Here is a 15,411-nt window from a genome sequence, read left to right as displayed (position 1 = left end):
CGGTAGAACCACCCTTTTGCAAAACACTTTCATCATGGCGGACTCACAGAGTCCTGAGGCTCGCGAGTTGAGTCTGATAGGCAAGGTGGAATTCAGAATTGCAATGGCAGACACAGATGAGAAACTGCAGTCACTACTTGGAACATATTTGCCTCCCTTGTTGCTGAAGCTCGGGTCAGAGAGCGTGGAGGTGCGCAACAAAATCATCTCGGTCTGCCAGCATATCAACACCCGAGTCAAAACCCCCTCTATTCAGCTGCCCGTGGCGTCATTGTTGAAACAATTCAAGGAGCAAAACTCTCAATTGATTAGGCATTTTGATCTTATCTATGCCCAGCAAGGTATTGATCGCCTCGGCTCCGAAGCCAGAGTCGAAATCCTACTGCCATTGCTCCAAGGTATCTCGAAAATCGGAACGTCACCCACTCAGGGTGCTATTGTATTTAATCTGGTTCTGCGCCTATTGCCACTTCTCAAGCTGCCAGCAAAGGGGAGCGAAGAAGATCAGCAGTTGAAAGCCCGACTGGGTCTATCAGATGAAGATTCCGAATTCTTGTCCTTTTGGCTGGCGAAATTGTTACTTCTTACCCCTGGCCCCAAGGAAACTTCAACATGCCCCGGTCTATCTCCGGACGAGTATAGCTTCTTAAACAAGGGTGCCCCAGCAAACGAGACATGGAACCCTTCTACCGACGGTGGCTTGAACCTAACCGAGACAAAAGTTACTGCCCTTCGATTCATCGGAAGCGGTGCTTTTAAGGATCCACAACGATTCCTGCCTTCACTGATCGCTTCTGCTGATGCCAACTCACGCCTTGCTGATCTCGGAGATGAGACTCTGAAGCGATTTACTGCGGATATTGAGAATCCTAATGTTGTGCAGGAGTTGTATGATTTGTATTTCGGTTCCGGTGGTGCTCCGCCCGCGCGCCCTCCACTACAAGTGAAGCTCCTCGTCTTTCTGGGGAAGTCGATCAAAGCTACTGCAAACCCCCAGCGAGTATTGAGGCTCATTGAAGATGGGCTCCTATCAGACTCTGCTAGATCCTCTCAAGGGTTGCAAGCATCGAAGCTAAGGACGCAAATTTTTACGTTTACTACTTGGGTGGTTCGTATGGGCGCGCCATCTGATCTCAAGCAAATCGCGCCCATAATTATTGCGGGTCTAAGAGATTTCATTCAGTCTCAAGGATGGCCCAGTCCGGCCGCTAGTGGGCAGAAACTACCCACGACAGACCTCAGCTTGCGAGGGCTTGCCTACGAGAGTATCGGTATCATGGTTCCCAAGGTCGACTTTATGTCGCAGGCCGATGCTGTAGAGAACTTTGAATTCGACCTGGTCCGATGGCTCTTTGCTTCCTTGAGTGCGGATGACTCGAGTCCTGAAATATTCGTCAGCATCGATCAGGCATTGGGAAGTATTCTTAATTCTTCATTGGATAGCCACGACAAGACCTTCCAAGACCAGCTGCGGCCATTCCTGGTTCGTCAGATGAGCATGCAGCCTGGCGATATTGATCCTGACACTGGCTACCGCGCTGTGCGAGGTGTTCAGTATGCTGCAGTGCGGTTTGCGAACCGATTCCTGCCATTTGGCGATGTGGTCGCCCGCTGGATCGATTTGATAGCGATCGCAAGAGGCCCAGAAAGACAGCAAGAAATCGTTGAGGAAGGAAGGAAAGGTCTTCATCCTTATTGGTACCGACTCCTCAATCCTGCCAAGGATGGGAAATGGTCAGCTTCATCGGCGGCCCCAGTTCAAGACGAATCCTGGTTCGACTTCCCAAAGTTCGACGAGGCTACTCGTTTCCTGCTTGGCTCGGGAGGACAAGAGCAACACTTGAATGTTCAGGCTTTGTCCGCATCCCAACTCCTGTCCGGTTCCTACAAAGGTTCATTTATGCCTGCCATCTCATTCCTCCGGAATACATTACTTTGGGAGGCTTTCTCGGCATCGGGAGTTGCTGCAGATCTAGAACAAGATTGGGACTATAAGCTAGAAGTGCTTCTCTCCACCAGCGTGGAAGCCCGTGCAGCCGTGAGACAGTATATTCGAGAGGCTGCAAAGGAATCTGTTTTAGCATTTTTATCTGGCACACTCGAAGGTCTTGTAACCGGCGAGCGTGAAGGCCTACGGCAATGTGGTGTTCATTTCGTGGAAATCTGCTCCCTAGCACCAAATGACGTTGTTCAACACTTGATCCCGCGTGCGGCATCCTTGATGGAGCCCATTTGCAGCAACAACCAAGATAACCAGGGGATTACTGCACGGGCATTTGGAATTCTGGTCTCACATCCTGCCTTCTCAGAGGACCAACTGAAGAGTTTTATTACTCAGCTGACTGCTACCATCCAATCATGGAATACTGCTGTTGGTCAAGAGGTTATGCGAGTTCGTGGGGCGATTTTAGCGCTCTCGTATCTGTTGAGTCGACTTGCGTACCGCGGGCTAGCGAGCCGAGCCCCAGAAGCACAAACCAAGCAGTTTATTGAGACTCTCTTTGATATTCTAGATGTTTCCCGGGATACTCTGCTCCAAAGGACTGCACAAGAGGCCATTGGACAGCTAAGTCTATCTGGCGTGCTGTCTCTTGATATCATCACAGAAGAAGGTTGGAAAAAGATACTGGAAAAGCTATCCCGCGACGCCAAAACCGAGAATCAAATCCCTATCAGATCTCTGGGGTTGTTGACCCTGACCTTTTCTCGATCGGGCTCGGATAGTATCTTGTTCAGCGATTTCCTGGGTTCGCTCTACAGTCTACATGAAATCCGTAGCCCCGAAGTTCAGTTCACTGTAGGCGAGGCCTTGAGCAATGTCGCTGTTGGTTGGGATTCTCGCGCTCTTATCCAAGATTTCGACATCGATGGAGAGTTCCCTCATTCAGATGTCCCGCGCACGGTATTTGAACTGATCTGTGACAAGGTCATTGCGGATTGCATTGCGCCCAAGCCATCTCTGCGGAAGGCGTCTGCAATATGGCTCTTGTCGCTAGTCAAGAACTGCGGTCACATGCAGAAGATGCAGGAGCGACTGCGTAAGTGCCAAGCTACTTTCAGCAGCCTCCTCGGAAACCGGGATGAGGTGGTGCAGGAGACTGGAGCGCACGGACTCAGCCTTGTATATGAGATTGGTGACCAATCCCTGAAAGACGATCTGGTCCAAGACCTGGTTGAATCATTCACCTCGACTGGTCCCAACCTCGGGGGTGGCAAGATTGAGGCCGACACCCAGCTATTTGAACCTGGGGCCCTCCCCACTGGTGAAGGGTCGTCTGTCAACACATACAAGGATATCATGAACCTGGCCGCCGAGGCGGGTGACCCCACCCTGGTTTACCGATTTATGTCACTGGCTTCGAACAATGCCATTTGGACAAATCGTGCGGCATTTGGCCGCTTTGGAATCAGCAGCATCTTCTCTGATTCCAGTGTCGATGGCTACCTGGCGAAGAACCCTAAGATTTACCCCAAGCTTTTCCGTTACCGGTTCGATCCAAACCCGAACGTGCAAAGATCTATGAACACCATCTGGCAAGCACTAGTTAAGGACCCTACTGTTGTCATCGATACCCACTTTGATGATATCATGCAGGATCTTCTCAAGAGCATTTTAGCTGGTCGGGAATGGCGTGTTCGGCAAGCAAGTTGTGCTGCCGTGGCAGATCTGATCCAAGGTCGCCGTCCGGAGAAGTACGCCCAGTATCTCGATGAAATTTACAGCAAGGGTTTCAAATTGCTGGACGATATCAAGGAGTCTGTCCGCACCGCCGCGCTGAAGCTCTGTCAAACCATTACCAATTCGGTCATCCGCACACTCGAGACAAGTGGCACGGAGAAGCGCGCGGGTACTTTACTCCAAAGTGCTATCCCCTTCCTTCTGAGCGACAAGGGACTGGATTCCAGCGTGGAAGAAGTGCAAGGATATGCCATTGGTGCTCTGATCTCAATGATCAAGAAGAGCCCTGGCGGCTTACTGCGTCCACATGTCCCCAATATGCTGGAGAAGTTCCTAAGTGCTCTCAGCTCTCTGGAGCCACAAGCTGTCAACTACGTCCACCTCAACGCCGACAAGTATGGTCTCACCGGCCAAGAGATTGACAAGATGCGTCTCTCTAGCATCCGCACATCCCCTATGATGGAGGTGATTGAACGGTATCTGATTGACAACTTGGATGAAAGCAATCTGGACGAACTGGCACAGAGACTCGAAGATGTGCTCCGGTCGGCCGTGGGCCTGCCATCGAAGGTGGGTTGCAGCCGCGTTCTGGTGCTGCTTAGCATGAAAACCTTGCTCTTCCGCCCATACGCAGATCGATTTATCCAGATTCTCACCAAGTACGTGGTGGACCGGAATGACACGGTCAGCGCCTCCTACTGCTCATCTATGGGTTATCTGCTGCGGCTCGCTTCCGATGATCGGGTGCTCAAGACCTTTGACTTTGCCAAAAACCTCTATCTGACAGCCGAAGATGCCACGCCACGAGTTATCTCCGGCGAGATCCTGTACTCGGCGTCCAAGCTATCCAACGATCGGTTCATGGCATTTGCGGCGAGCGCCTTGCCGTTCGTCTTTGTGTGTAAACACGATGGCGATGAACATGTGAAGGAGCAGTTTGAGAAGACATGGCAGGATAATGTTGGTGGATCGCGCGCCGTGTCGCTTTACATTCGCGAGATTGTCGGCCTCGTTTCGGACAATCTGGACTCCCCCGCTGGGCTATCAAGCACACGGCCGCACGGGCGATTGCGCAAGCGGTTTTATCGCTTGATGCAGAGATTGACCTCCCGACGGCCCAATTGGTTTGGCCAGTATTGGAGCGTGCTCTGGCGGGGAAAACGTGGGAAGGTAAAGAAGTGGTGCTTAAGGCGCTAGTGAAATTTAGTGGCCAAGCTCAGAAGTTGTGGCAAGACAAGGAGGAGCTGAGGAGCCTGATGAAGGTATGGGCTGACATGTCGCCACTTGGCCCCCAACGATTATAATTGATCACGGGGGAAAAGGTTCCAAAAATATACAATTGATGCTAACGCATGTCAGACTATTACGGTTCGCGAAGCCAAGCGAGCTAACCTCCTCTACCGGCCGCATGGACTGCGAGCAATGGGCGAGATCGCGCAGGCACGCAAGGACCTCAACTTCATGCCGGACGCATTGAAGATAATTCCGGGGGTGGTTGAAGAAATGCAAGACCAAGACCAAGACCAGATGGAGATAGACTCGAGGAATGGGCGCGGCTCGACCCAAGATGACACCCTTGCGGCGTGTGTACAATGTCTGCTGCAATGTTTCAACCCCACCGCCGATTCGGGTGAAGGTTAGTCCCCTAAATTCCCTAAATCCCTCTAAATCCCCCTCAATTACCCTCCAAAATTGTGGAATTGTGGGAAACCCCTAGCGTCACGCCTTGCTAACATTAACCACAGCACTGGGAAAGTATGTGGAACAGATGACTGGTCCGCTGGCTCAAGTGCTCCAACATGGTGGACGACAGGTCGTCAGCACGGGCTACGATGAGCTCCGGGCTTTCTTTACACGAGTGGATCAGTGGATCGTCTTACCGGAGGCATCCGGTGAACAACTGGCCGCACCCTTGACTGGTTTGGCAGAGAAGATTCTCACGGGGGAAGTGGACGGATCTGTCGAAGCCATCCGCAAGGGTCGTGCAGAGGCCATTCTAGCGTACCTGAAACTGAGTCCTCATGCCCAAGGTGTGCCTGACACACTTCTCATGCGTGTTCGTGAGTGGAGAGCCAGTGAGCGATCCGAACCGGTGCAGCGTTTACTCGACGAGGCCCTGGCGTTCCCGAACTAAGGATCCCACGTGGTTTGGGCCATTTTTATTATTTTATATTTTATTTATAGGTCGATCATGAATGATGCTTATTTCCTCATTTTTAAAGGAGGATTCGATACGGGTCAAATAGACAATCGTACCAATAGGAAGTCTATGTAGAACAGTATCACAGCCATCAAGGTAAATTCCTCCAAATGCCCCCAAGGCTGCGCCACTCGCCTAACTCTCGGCCAAGTCCGCTTGGAATGCGGAGAGTCCCAAAGTGTCCAAAAGAGTCTAAAAGCGTCTAAAAGCGTCTAAAGGTGTCTGAAAGTGTCCTAACTGGGATAAGCTTGGCCAAACTGGGCTAAGCTTGTCCCAAAACAGTGCAACAGTGTGATCTCTTCGATTTTTCCTCCATCGATCCAGACCGGGGTCCGGGCCGATCGAGACTTAGCATTTCCTCCCCCACACATGGCCAAGTCGCAGCTAACCTGGGTACATTCACCTAATTGAGCCCATTCTTCGGCTCCGATAAAAAGGGATGGGATGATTTCTGATCAGTCCCTTCCGAGGTTGTCTCTTCTTCTCCAGGGCTCTTCTATGTTTTCCTCTTCTACCTCTCACTCTCTCATTAACTCTAGTTCCCTTTAGTCCGGGCCAACCCTGTAAACTTAACAGTTAGCAGAGTAATAATAGCAACTTCTAAGATTGTCCACATGGTTGGCATCTGCATGCCATTTGCTTTTCTCTTCTTCTGTCTTTTTCCTGGTTTTCTTTTTGGCTTTTTTTTTCTGTCCATTTTCTATTTTTTCCCTTTAGCTCTGTCTTCCTTTCCCTGATTTCTCCTTGGAATAAATCATGCGAATAATACAATAATACAATACTATAATAAAAGAAAAAAAGAATAAAAGATTATAATTTTATAATTTTCTTTTCCCTTATTCCCGCCACCCGTTCAAAATACATGAACTCCCCTTATGCATTTTTCTGATTTACTGTTTTCCCTTCCAAGGGTTCCCCCTCTATCTTCTCTATCCTCTAATCTTATTATAACTTCTTTTCTATCTTTAATTTTCCCCTATTCCTTTCTTCCTTTAACAATTGACCATTAATATACTGTACCGAGCACCCTAGTAAGTGTTCCAATTCAGCCTGTCTGTACATCACTGAACATAAGACAAGCCATATGACGGCCAGTCTGGTGCAAAACAGACGCAAAGTCTCTGCGAAACCTCTGCGGTTACCCATCATTGCCCCCAAGGAAGATCCGGAAGATCTCTTTGATGTCTTCGCCAAGTCCGAAAAGGCCCTGAGCGCTCCACCGCGCATACGCTTGCCTCCGCGATCTCGCACCGGTTGCTGGTAAGTGATCGTCTCTATATTTTGATTATACCCCGAACCCAAACTTATTCCTTCCAGGACATGCCGAGTGAGTCTCTTTTTATGTTTTTCTTAAATCAGAAGAAAAACAGTTGATTAATTGCTTCTTTTTTTTCTTTTTTTCTCAGAGTCGAAAAGGTAGGTGACTCTCCTGCACTCCAGGGTTCCAAGGTTAATTCCGTGGCTGACACATTCTCCAGTCAAATGTGATGAAGGACACCCGCAATGTAATGTATGCATTCTTCACACTGGGTTTATCTCCACATTTCCACAGTTACTTATACGTGACAGCAATGTACTCGTCTAGGCCATACTTGCGATTATCGCCCTCGGCTCGCTTTTCGCGATGATACCCCGCGTATCATGGGCCGCATGGCCGATGTGAAGACAAACGGCCATGTCGTTTGGGATCGTAAGCACCTTTTTCTTTTTCTTTTCTAGAGGTTTCTTCTAGTTCATACTAACTAGAGTAGTCACTTCGCCGAGTTCCAATGACGAGAGGACGGATTATTTCTCTTCCAAGGATTCCCTTCCGCCCTTTTCCCTACTCACTTCGGACGAAGACAGGGAAAAGAAAGCAGAAGGGGTTAGTCCCGGCACGTACCTTGTCGTGATGACACCAGACAGTTTCTCCTCACTGCCAGAGTATGCAGACGATGCAATTGAGAAAGCTAGATCCAATTCCACCAGCGAGCGCAGGAGCTCTGCGGCCAGTAGTCCCGCGAGCGCGGCCAAGGGCGATGATCCTAATGTGGTGATATTGAAGACGTTCGAAGATGTTACTCGCCGCTCACCGTCTAACGGGAAGACCTTGGGGATCTCTCCAACATCGGAGATCTCAGATCCTTTCTGCAATTTGTCTCTCTCTCCAAATTTCACTTCCCTTCCTTCACCGGATGTGAAGGTAGAGGAGATGGCGTTCTTGGACCCGCGTCTTGACCGGCAAAGTCAGGATTGTACTATCTTTTCCCACTTTCGTCAGGTCATATGGCGGCAGTTGTTCCCTCACGACCATAGACTTGATGATTCTTGTGGATCTGATAGTCACTTTATGACTCTCAGTATGGACTTTCTAGAGCAGGAAGCCACTCGTTTCCCTCCTGTAGGTATCCCACTCTATATTTTGGACGGTGGCGATGTCTGTGCTAACAGGATTAATAGCTTTCCCACGCTATGATGGCTGTATCAGCCCTTAGTCTCTCGCACAGCGGCACAGGACACAATGTCGATGCGCTACAATATTATCAGCAAGCTTTCCCCTCCCTCCAAGTCAGCCTACGGAACAACGATGATCTTGTTTCCGACGGGCTGTTCCTTACCCACTTCCTACTTCTGATCTACGAGATTGCAGCCGCCGAGCCACACGGCTCGAACCTCTGGTCTCACCATATCTCCCGCCTCCTTCACATCGCCTTCCTTCGCCGGGCCAAGTATGGCCAAGAGCCCCACCCATTTATTTTCTGGTGGGTGTGCCACATCGACTTGTACGCCCTGTTCAGCGGAGCAGGGACAGGAGAGTTTGTACGGGCCGTTATCGACCACCAGATGCTCCCTGGGTCGGAATGTCTTCTCTACCCTTCGGCCCCAGAGGGCTACAGTGTGATTTACTCCGATGAGCATGAGAGCTTACCGGTGCTCATGCGTCTATACCACGACACATTCCGACTAGCTGCGCAACTGGGGTTCTTGGCTATTCGCCTTCGTCATGATAGACGGAATCTGCCTTTTGAAGAGTTCGACAAGAGATCGCATGAATTAAGCGACCTACGTCGGGCTTTCGGGAGATTGTGGGAGTCCCCGGATGTTGCATTTGTACACCAACATCAGGATAACCTCCCGCGGCGGTCTCGGGAAATCATGCAACAGGTCAGTTCTTTCCACTTTTCGCTCTTTCCATCTACGCAAAGAAAGAAAGAAAAGAAAAAGGCTAACTCCTTGTAGTCCGCTACACTATACCATGTTTGTCAACTCTTCTCCTATAGCAGCATGTGGCCCGGACAACGTGTCGAGTCCGTTTACCCCCCAGACGCAGAAATCGACCACCACGCAACAGAGATCCTACGCCTGGCCCAGCAGACTACACACACTCGACGAGCAGATCGACATTTCCTAGTCTTCCCATTGTTCCTAGCGGGTGCTACGGCATCAGCTAGTGGGATAAAGCTGACGGCGATGGAATTGATGACTAGTATGGAATACGAGGAAGACGGCTTGGGCCGCAATGCTGCAACGACACGTGCTATCCTCCAGATTGTCTATGAGCGGCAGTTGGAGCGACTCATGCATATGGGTCATACATTGGATGTGGATTGGTCTGATCTGATGGCTCAGGAGGGACTTCAGATGGTTAATTTCGGGTTTTGATTGGATAGTGGAGTTTGGCTTTCTGGTTTTTTCAGAGCATTGGCGCATAGGGCATACTTGTACTTTGGATGTTCAATGTATGTTAGCATGATTGATGATATATACCTAGGTACGTATAGAAAGTGGAGTGGAATTTGATCCATGGAATTTGGAACTGCTCGGGCCGACCCGTTTCGAATGTAAACATTATGTAGACAATTAGGTGGTAATTGATTTATTTGGCCAACCAGCACGAGCCTTGATCTCATTGCACTTCGTTTCCTCCCGATCTAGTAGGCTCAATCCACTTCAGCCGCTTTCGCTTTCGCTTCAACAGTATACTCATCCGGGTCCCATTTCAGAACTCTGGTTTCCTTCTCTTCCAGCTTCCGAACAACCAGTTGTTCCATCTCCTCGATTTCCTTCTCGGCTAGCAGGTCGAGCCTTTCTTTCCAAGCTGTCTCGGGACTTCCAGCAGCTTTGAAAAACAACGGATCAATTTTCTTCCAGTAGATTGCGTCAAATGCAAAGCTATTCAGCGCCGCATACACGATCCAGAAATTTCCGCTGTCCCAGCTCCGTTGCATATGACTAGACAGGCGTTGGTTCTCGTTTATGTGACCCTTTTAAATCTCCGTGTCCTCGCGACTTCTCATCACCCTAAGAAATGTCTTCAAGCGATGACTAAACACATCTTCCCAGTTGTCCATGCCATTTGGCCAAAGCTCGGGCTTTTCGATGAGCAACCACCAAGGCGGCGCGTGGGAAAACTCAACTGGTGCTGTATATGTGAACTCCCAATCTACCACTCCAGCAATTTGCATATTTTCATGGAGTAGTATATTCCCCGGTCGTAAATCATCACACCAGATTTTGAAAGGACCTTGTTCGAATATTGAATCAGTAAGTCGCTTCTCTCTGGCAAGCTTACGAAACAGCTGCCGCGCTATAAACTTTCGTCGACAGTCATCTGCTGACTCCACAGCATCGTTCCTCTGGTGCACCAGATGCTCAATATTTAGGTCTGCAAGGGCTTCAAAATAACAAGAAGCTGTACTAAATGTAGTGTGGGGAATTTTCGACCGCGGTAGGCTTCCTAGCCGTACCAGTTCATTCATGTTCATTGATAAGGGTCGGCGCGATACTTCCCAGGTGAAGTCATCGACCTAGGTGAGAGACCCTATACGAGGAAAAGAAATCTTTGACAGCTGAAGTAGGACACCCACTAGCTGATCATATAAAAGCTCAAGCGTATTAACGTCGATGTTCGGATCTAGAATTCCACGATCCTTTTTCGGACATCCAGGGGTATTGAGAGCGTCGTACATATTTGTTTTGTGCTCGATGTACTCCATCATGATAAATGGGCTCAGTTCAAGGGGGCTTTCCTTCTTCGTGCCCGAGTCTAGAATGAATGGAACAGGTATCGATGTCTGGTCTGTGAGCAATCGCATCGTAGCAACTTCGTTCACGACTTTTTCCTCGGGGAAAAATACGGCACCGGGCTGAGCGAGCCGTATGACAACAGCATGGTTTTTTTCGTACTTCATTCGTAAGGAGATATTATATGAACCTTTTTCGAGTATCGTAAACACGGCACCATCTCCTCTATGGCGCTGGAGGATGAACATCGCGATCGGTTTCTTGATGTCAAGTTTCAGGAATTGAAGCAGCCAGTTGTGAGATATGTTCTCGGCACATTCCCAGGCCATATCATCAGCGCACATTAGGGTTCGCATATTGGGTCGCAATCTGGATAGAATAGTCTGAAAGTGATATGATACAGAAGTAGTCTACGCCAAGGCAGCACCTAGGCAACTTGTGATGATTCTCGTCACCTGCGGGGTCGGCGTCTCGCCCAACTTGGCGCCTACAGAAAATCCGATCTTCTTCATCTTTCCTTTTTGTTTTTCCTTTTTCCTCTTCTTCTCGGATAATTTCTATGAATAGATGAAAAGCCCCTTTTCCCATTGCCCCGCATCTACGGTGTACTTCCCAACGATCTTCGCGCTTATCTCCGTAATTGGGAGTACCTCGCATTCTGCTGTGGCTGAATTCTGTCTTTCTGCAGCTTCGAGCCCAGCAATTTCTCAACCATGAGTGGCAGCAGCCGTGCCCTCCATCCCGAGGAGCTTTTCCTCAATGACCGCCCTGCCAGGCAAGAATCACCTACCGTCGGCCCTTTACGCATCAACAAACGGGACTCGTCATCTCCAGCATCCGCCGCGGGATCCAGCCCCCCACCAAACGCCCCGCTACCCTATCCGGATGACCGTCAACGTCCCCAGATGCGCACCTCAAGTTCAAACGACCGCTATCACGACAACATTAGATATGGTTCTCCGCCAGCTGGTCCTGGCTCCGGCTCCGTGAGTCCAAATGAATACCCAACAGCGCTCCGGCCGCGGGACGGCCGTGAGCCCCGAGTCGCAACATTGGCCGAACGAAGAGGTGCAGCCCCTAAGCCACTGCCCGAATCTCCTAGCTATGATGCGCCAGATCGCGAGGCCTTAGCTGCCAGACCATACCCTCGGCCCCCGGTCAGTCAACCACCTGGCCCACCAGAGCCACCAGCAAACACAAATCAATACGATTACCGTCAACAATACTACCCGCCGCCTCAACGCCAAAGCTCCACGTCTGCGGCCCGGCCCCCGTCCAGTCTACAGCCCCCACAGGGCCCGCTCAATCGCATCAGTTCCACCTCGACAACCCGCGCCCAGCGTGGCTCGCCCCCGCCCCCGGAGACACCTGTCGTTGGACCAGGCCAGCAGCCAGGCTCGGACATAGAGGCCCGCTATGCCGCTGCGGGAATCGCAGGTACCGGGACCTTGCAGGGTATCCAGTCGCATAACGTGGCTGCGCAGAGACGGGCAGAACAGTACTCCGGACAGCAGCCGACTTTCCCACCGCAGCAGCAGCCGCGCCCGTGGACTCCTACCGAGCAGCCCGGTTCGCAGCCCCATGGCCCTCCTACGGTTTATCAGGGTGGTGAGGTCGTCTCTGATGACAATCAGCCGGCTGCTGCGCATCCTGGTCAATACGGTAGTCCGCCGCCGCAGATTCCCGGGTCCTATGGCACCCCGCCGCCCCAGGCTCATCCAGGCCAATATAGCAGCCCGCCACCCCAGGCTCACCATAGCCAGTACAATGGATCTCCATCCCAATCGCACCCTGCAGCTGGGCTACAGCAGCAGCAGCAGCAGCAACAACAACCAGGACGAATACCCCCTAACGCCCTGGAACAAGACATGGACCGCATGCGCCTCAGCTCATCTCCTCCTCCCGCCTACTCAAGTGTATCAGGTCCTTCTGCTCCGAATGGATACCCTAATGAAAAGCAAAGCGGTGCTGCGGCGGCAGCAGCAACAGGAGCGACGGCAGGAGCTGGAGCCGCCTTGATGCACCCGGCTTTAGCAAACCAACCCAATCCTGTTACGAAAACATCTTCCCCTGTACCGGCAGTCTCGCCGCAGGACCATCCCGCTTTTGCGAATGATCAGAGACAGCAGCAGCAAATCGGACAATCCCCACAGGCGTCTGTTGCTAACGACCTGTCCGGTTTCCATCATCAGACTGTCCAGGTGACTTCCCCGGGGCCCTCTGCCGCAGGTCCGGCGTCTCCACCACCTCTTCCGGAGGGATGGATTGCGCATATGGATCCAAGCTCCGGACAGTATTACTACATCCATTTGCCCACACAGTCAACTCAGTGGGAGTTCCCGAAGGGACCTACACCGCTTAATCTCAACGACACGCCCATGTCTCCGGTGGGAAGTGTGTATAGCGCCCATCCGCTAGTTTCCCCGGGTCTGTCGGCTTTCGGGAAGCCTTTAGCGTCACCCGGTGTGCCTTTGACACCTGGTTTCGAAAGTTTACAGTCTCCGATGGTGACTGGATTCACTGGGCCTCCCCGAGTAGCGGCGTGGATCTGTACAAGAACACTCCAACTAACGGTGTCTACTTTGGCCCTTATCTGCGTTACACCAACATGGATATCGAGCGTGGAATCTGGTTAGGATCTATCCTGCTTGTGACAGATGCCGCACAGCCACCCACGATTCATATGCACCAGAGTCTAGACCTGTCTCCCAACCCGAGACAATTGAAGGCAGTCAACATTGCCGCCCATCAACGCTGGACCTTCTACAAGTACGAGGTTGATCTTCAGATGGACGATGCGGGTCCAGCAAAATGGACCTACGCCATCACCTCCCACCTAGGCTGCACTCGCTACGAGTTTCTCGTCGCTGGTCGACACGAAACCAATTGGCGGTTTATTGCTACCTCTGGAAATGACTTCTCGCTCAATGTCAATGCTGGTGAGCGGGCTCGTTTGGGTGGCGTCGGTTACATGTGGAAGGATATCATGCAAAAGCACAATGAAATCGGAGGCTTCCACGCCCAGTTATGTCTGGGTGGTCAGATCTATGCGGATCGCATGTGGAAAGAGATTCCTTCTCTCAAGCAATGGTTGACTATCAGCGGAAAAGAGGCTAGAAAGAACGCCCCTTGGACAGCGGCTAACCAGCAGGATGTTTCCCACGCATACTTCCATTACTATACCAGCCACTTCGATCAACCCCACATAAGGGAGTCATTTGCGCAGATCCCTTATGTCTGCCAGATTGACGATCATGACATGTGAGTCGCCCACACAGCAACAACCAGCGAGCAGCACTAATATATTCCGCAGCTTCGATGGGTTCGGCTCGTATCCTGAGCACATGCAATTCTCGAACATGTTCAAGAACATCGGCCGCATCGGCATCGAGATGTACCTCCTCTTCCAGCATCACACAACCCTCGACATCCTCCGTAACGTCAGCAACGATATGGATCTCTTCACTATAACCGGCACAGGCTGGCACTTCGTTAAATACCTAGGGCCCGGCGTCGTGGTCGTCGGTCCGGATTGCCGCTCAGAAAGAAACCCACACCAGGTTATGGCCGGTCCCACGTACCAGGGTCTCTTCCCGAAGATCGCAATGCTGCCACCCAGTGTGCAACACTGTCTCTGGATGGTCTCCGTCCCACTCATCTATCCCCGCCTAGAGACGGCAGAACACATCGTCCAGACCGTCGCAACAGGAAAGCGAGCCGTGACCGGCGCGTACAATGTGCTGGGCAAGGTAACTAGCTCGGTAGCCGGAGTGGTCGGCGCCAAAGAGTTCGTCGGCTCAGGCTTCGACTCGGTGAAGCGAGCCGTCGGCAAATCCGGCCTGATGGGCGGTATACTGAGTCCATTTGGCGAATTCAACTCCATGGACGAGCTACGCGATCAATGGACGCACGAATCGAAGGTTCGTCTTCGTCTCCTCCCCCAATCCCTATCCAAAACATGCCATACTAACCCAGCGCCAGGATCTCGAACGCACATATCTCATCCGCACACTCCAAGGCATCGCACACCAAAAATCAATCCGCATGACCTTCCTCTCCGGCGCCGTCAACGTCTGCGGCGCAGGTCTCGTCCACGACCCCTCAAACCCCTCGGACCACAAGACAATGTACCAACTCATCGCCTCCTCCGTCGTCAATACCCCGCCCCCATCATATATCATCAAACTCCTACACAGCCACAGCAAACCGCTCTACGTCCCCGCCAACGGCCACAGATCCTCGGGCCAGGTGAGCGATACCAAGGAAGACATGATGGAAATCTTCCAGACAGACGTCAACGGCCAGGCCCGTGAATACCGCAAGCTCATGGCGCGTCGGAACTACGTCGCTATTGTCGCGTATGACCCTGAGACGGTCAATCCTTCCTATGGCCATGTGACGCCTGGTGGGGTCAGTAAATTGAGTCTTGCGGCGGACTTTATGGTTCAGGGTGATGGGGCTCTTGGGAATGTGGTTAAATTCGGGCCTGTTATTGTGCCGAGTTTGGATCATGGTCGGTGATGTGAGG

The 15,411-nt window shown here is 51.4% G+C and overlaps 4 protein-coding genes across 4 annotated transcripts; 3 read left to right on the top strand and 1 right to left on the bottom strand.

Moving 5' to 3' along the window:
- Positions 1–34: 34 nt before the first annotated feature.
- On the top strand, positions 35–5,813 carry N7489_006020 (ECM29 family proteasome component; the record flags this gene model as incomplete). Its single annotated transcript, XM_056711770.1, has 4 exons — positions 35–4,803; positions 4,887–4,941; positions 5,039–5,315; positions 5,425–5,813. The coding sequence occupies 4 exons, from the start codon at positions 35–37 to the stop codon at positions 5,811–5,813; spliced, it is 5,490 nt and encodes a 1,829-aa protein (XP_056565485.1).
- A 1,150-nt stretch (positions 5,814–6,963) lies between these two features.
- Positions 6,964–9,521, top strand: N7489_006019 (Zn(II)2Cys6 transcription factor; the record flags this gene model as incomplete). The annotated part of the gene is made up of 8 exons (XM_056711769.1): positions 6,964–7,139; positions 7,197–7,206; positions 7,286–7,295; positions 7,358–7,389; positions 7,449–7,569; positions 7,631–8,259; positions 8,319–9,023; positions 9,099–9,521. 8 exons carry the CDS (start codon positions 6,964–6,966, stop codon positions 9,519–9,521), a joined length of 2,106 nt encoding a protein of 701 aa, XP_056565484.1.
- A 278-nt stretch (positions 9,522–9,799) lies between these two features.
- On the bottom strand, positions 9,800–11,239 carry N7489_006018 (uncharacterized protein; the record flags this gene model as incomplete). Its single annotated transcript, XM_056711768.1, has 3 exons — positions 9,800–10,091; positions 10,191–10,666; positions 10,727–11,239. 3 exons carry the CDS (start codon positions 11,237–11,239, stop codon positions 9,800–9,802), a joined length of 1,281 nt encoding a protein of 426 aa, XP_056565483.1.
- A 357-nt stretch (positions 11,240–11,596) lies between these two features.
- N7489_006017 (WW domain protein) lies at positions 11,597–15,404 on the top strand (the record flags this gene model as incomplete). The annotated part of the gene is made up of 4 exons (XM_056711767.1): positions 11,597–13,310; positions 13,382–14,144; positions 14,197–14,803; positions 14,865–15,404. 4 exons carry the CDS (start codon positions 11,597–11,599, stop codon positions 15,402–15,404), a joined length of 3,624 nt encoding a protein of 1,207 aa, XP_056565482.1.
- Between the last annotated feature and the right edge of the window lie 7 nt (positions 15,405–15,411).

The sequence above is a fragment of the Penicillium chrysogenum genome (assembly GCF_028827035.1).
Source record: "Penicillium chrysogenum strain IBT 35668 chromosome Unknown utg000004l_segment0_segment0, whole genome shotgun sequence".
NCBI classification, from domain to species: domain Eukaryota; kingdom Fungi; phylum Ascomycota; class Eurotiomycetes; order Eurotiales; family Aspergillaceae; genus Penicillium; species Penicillium chrysogenum.
The sequence above is the reverse complement of the archived record's forward strand: the minus strand, read 5'-3'. Positions and strand labels throughout refer to the sequence as shown.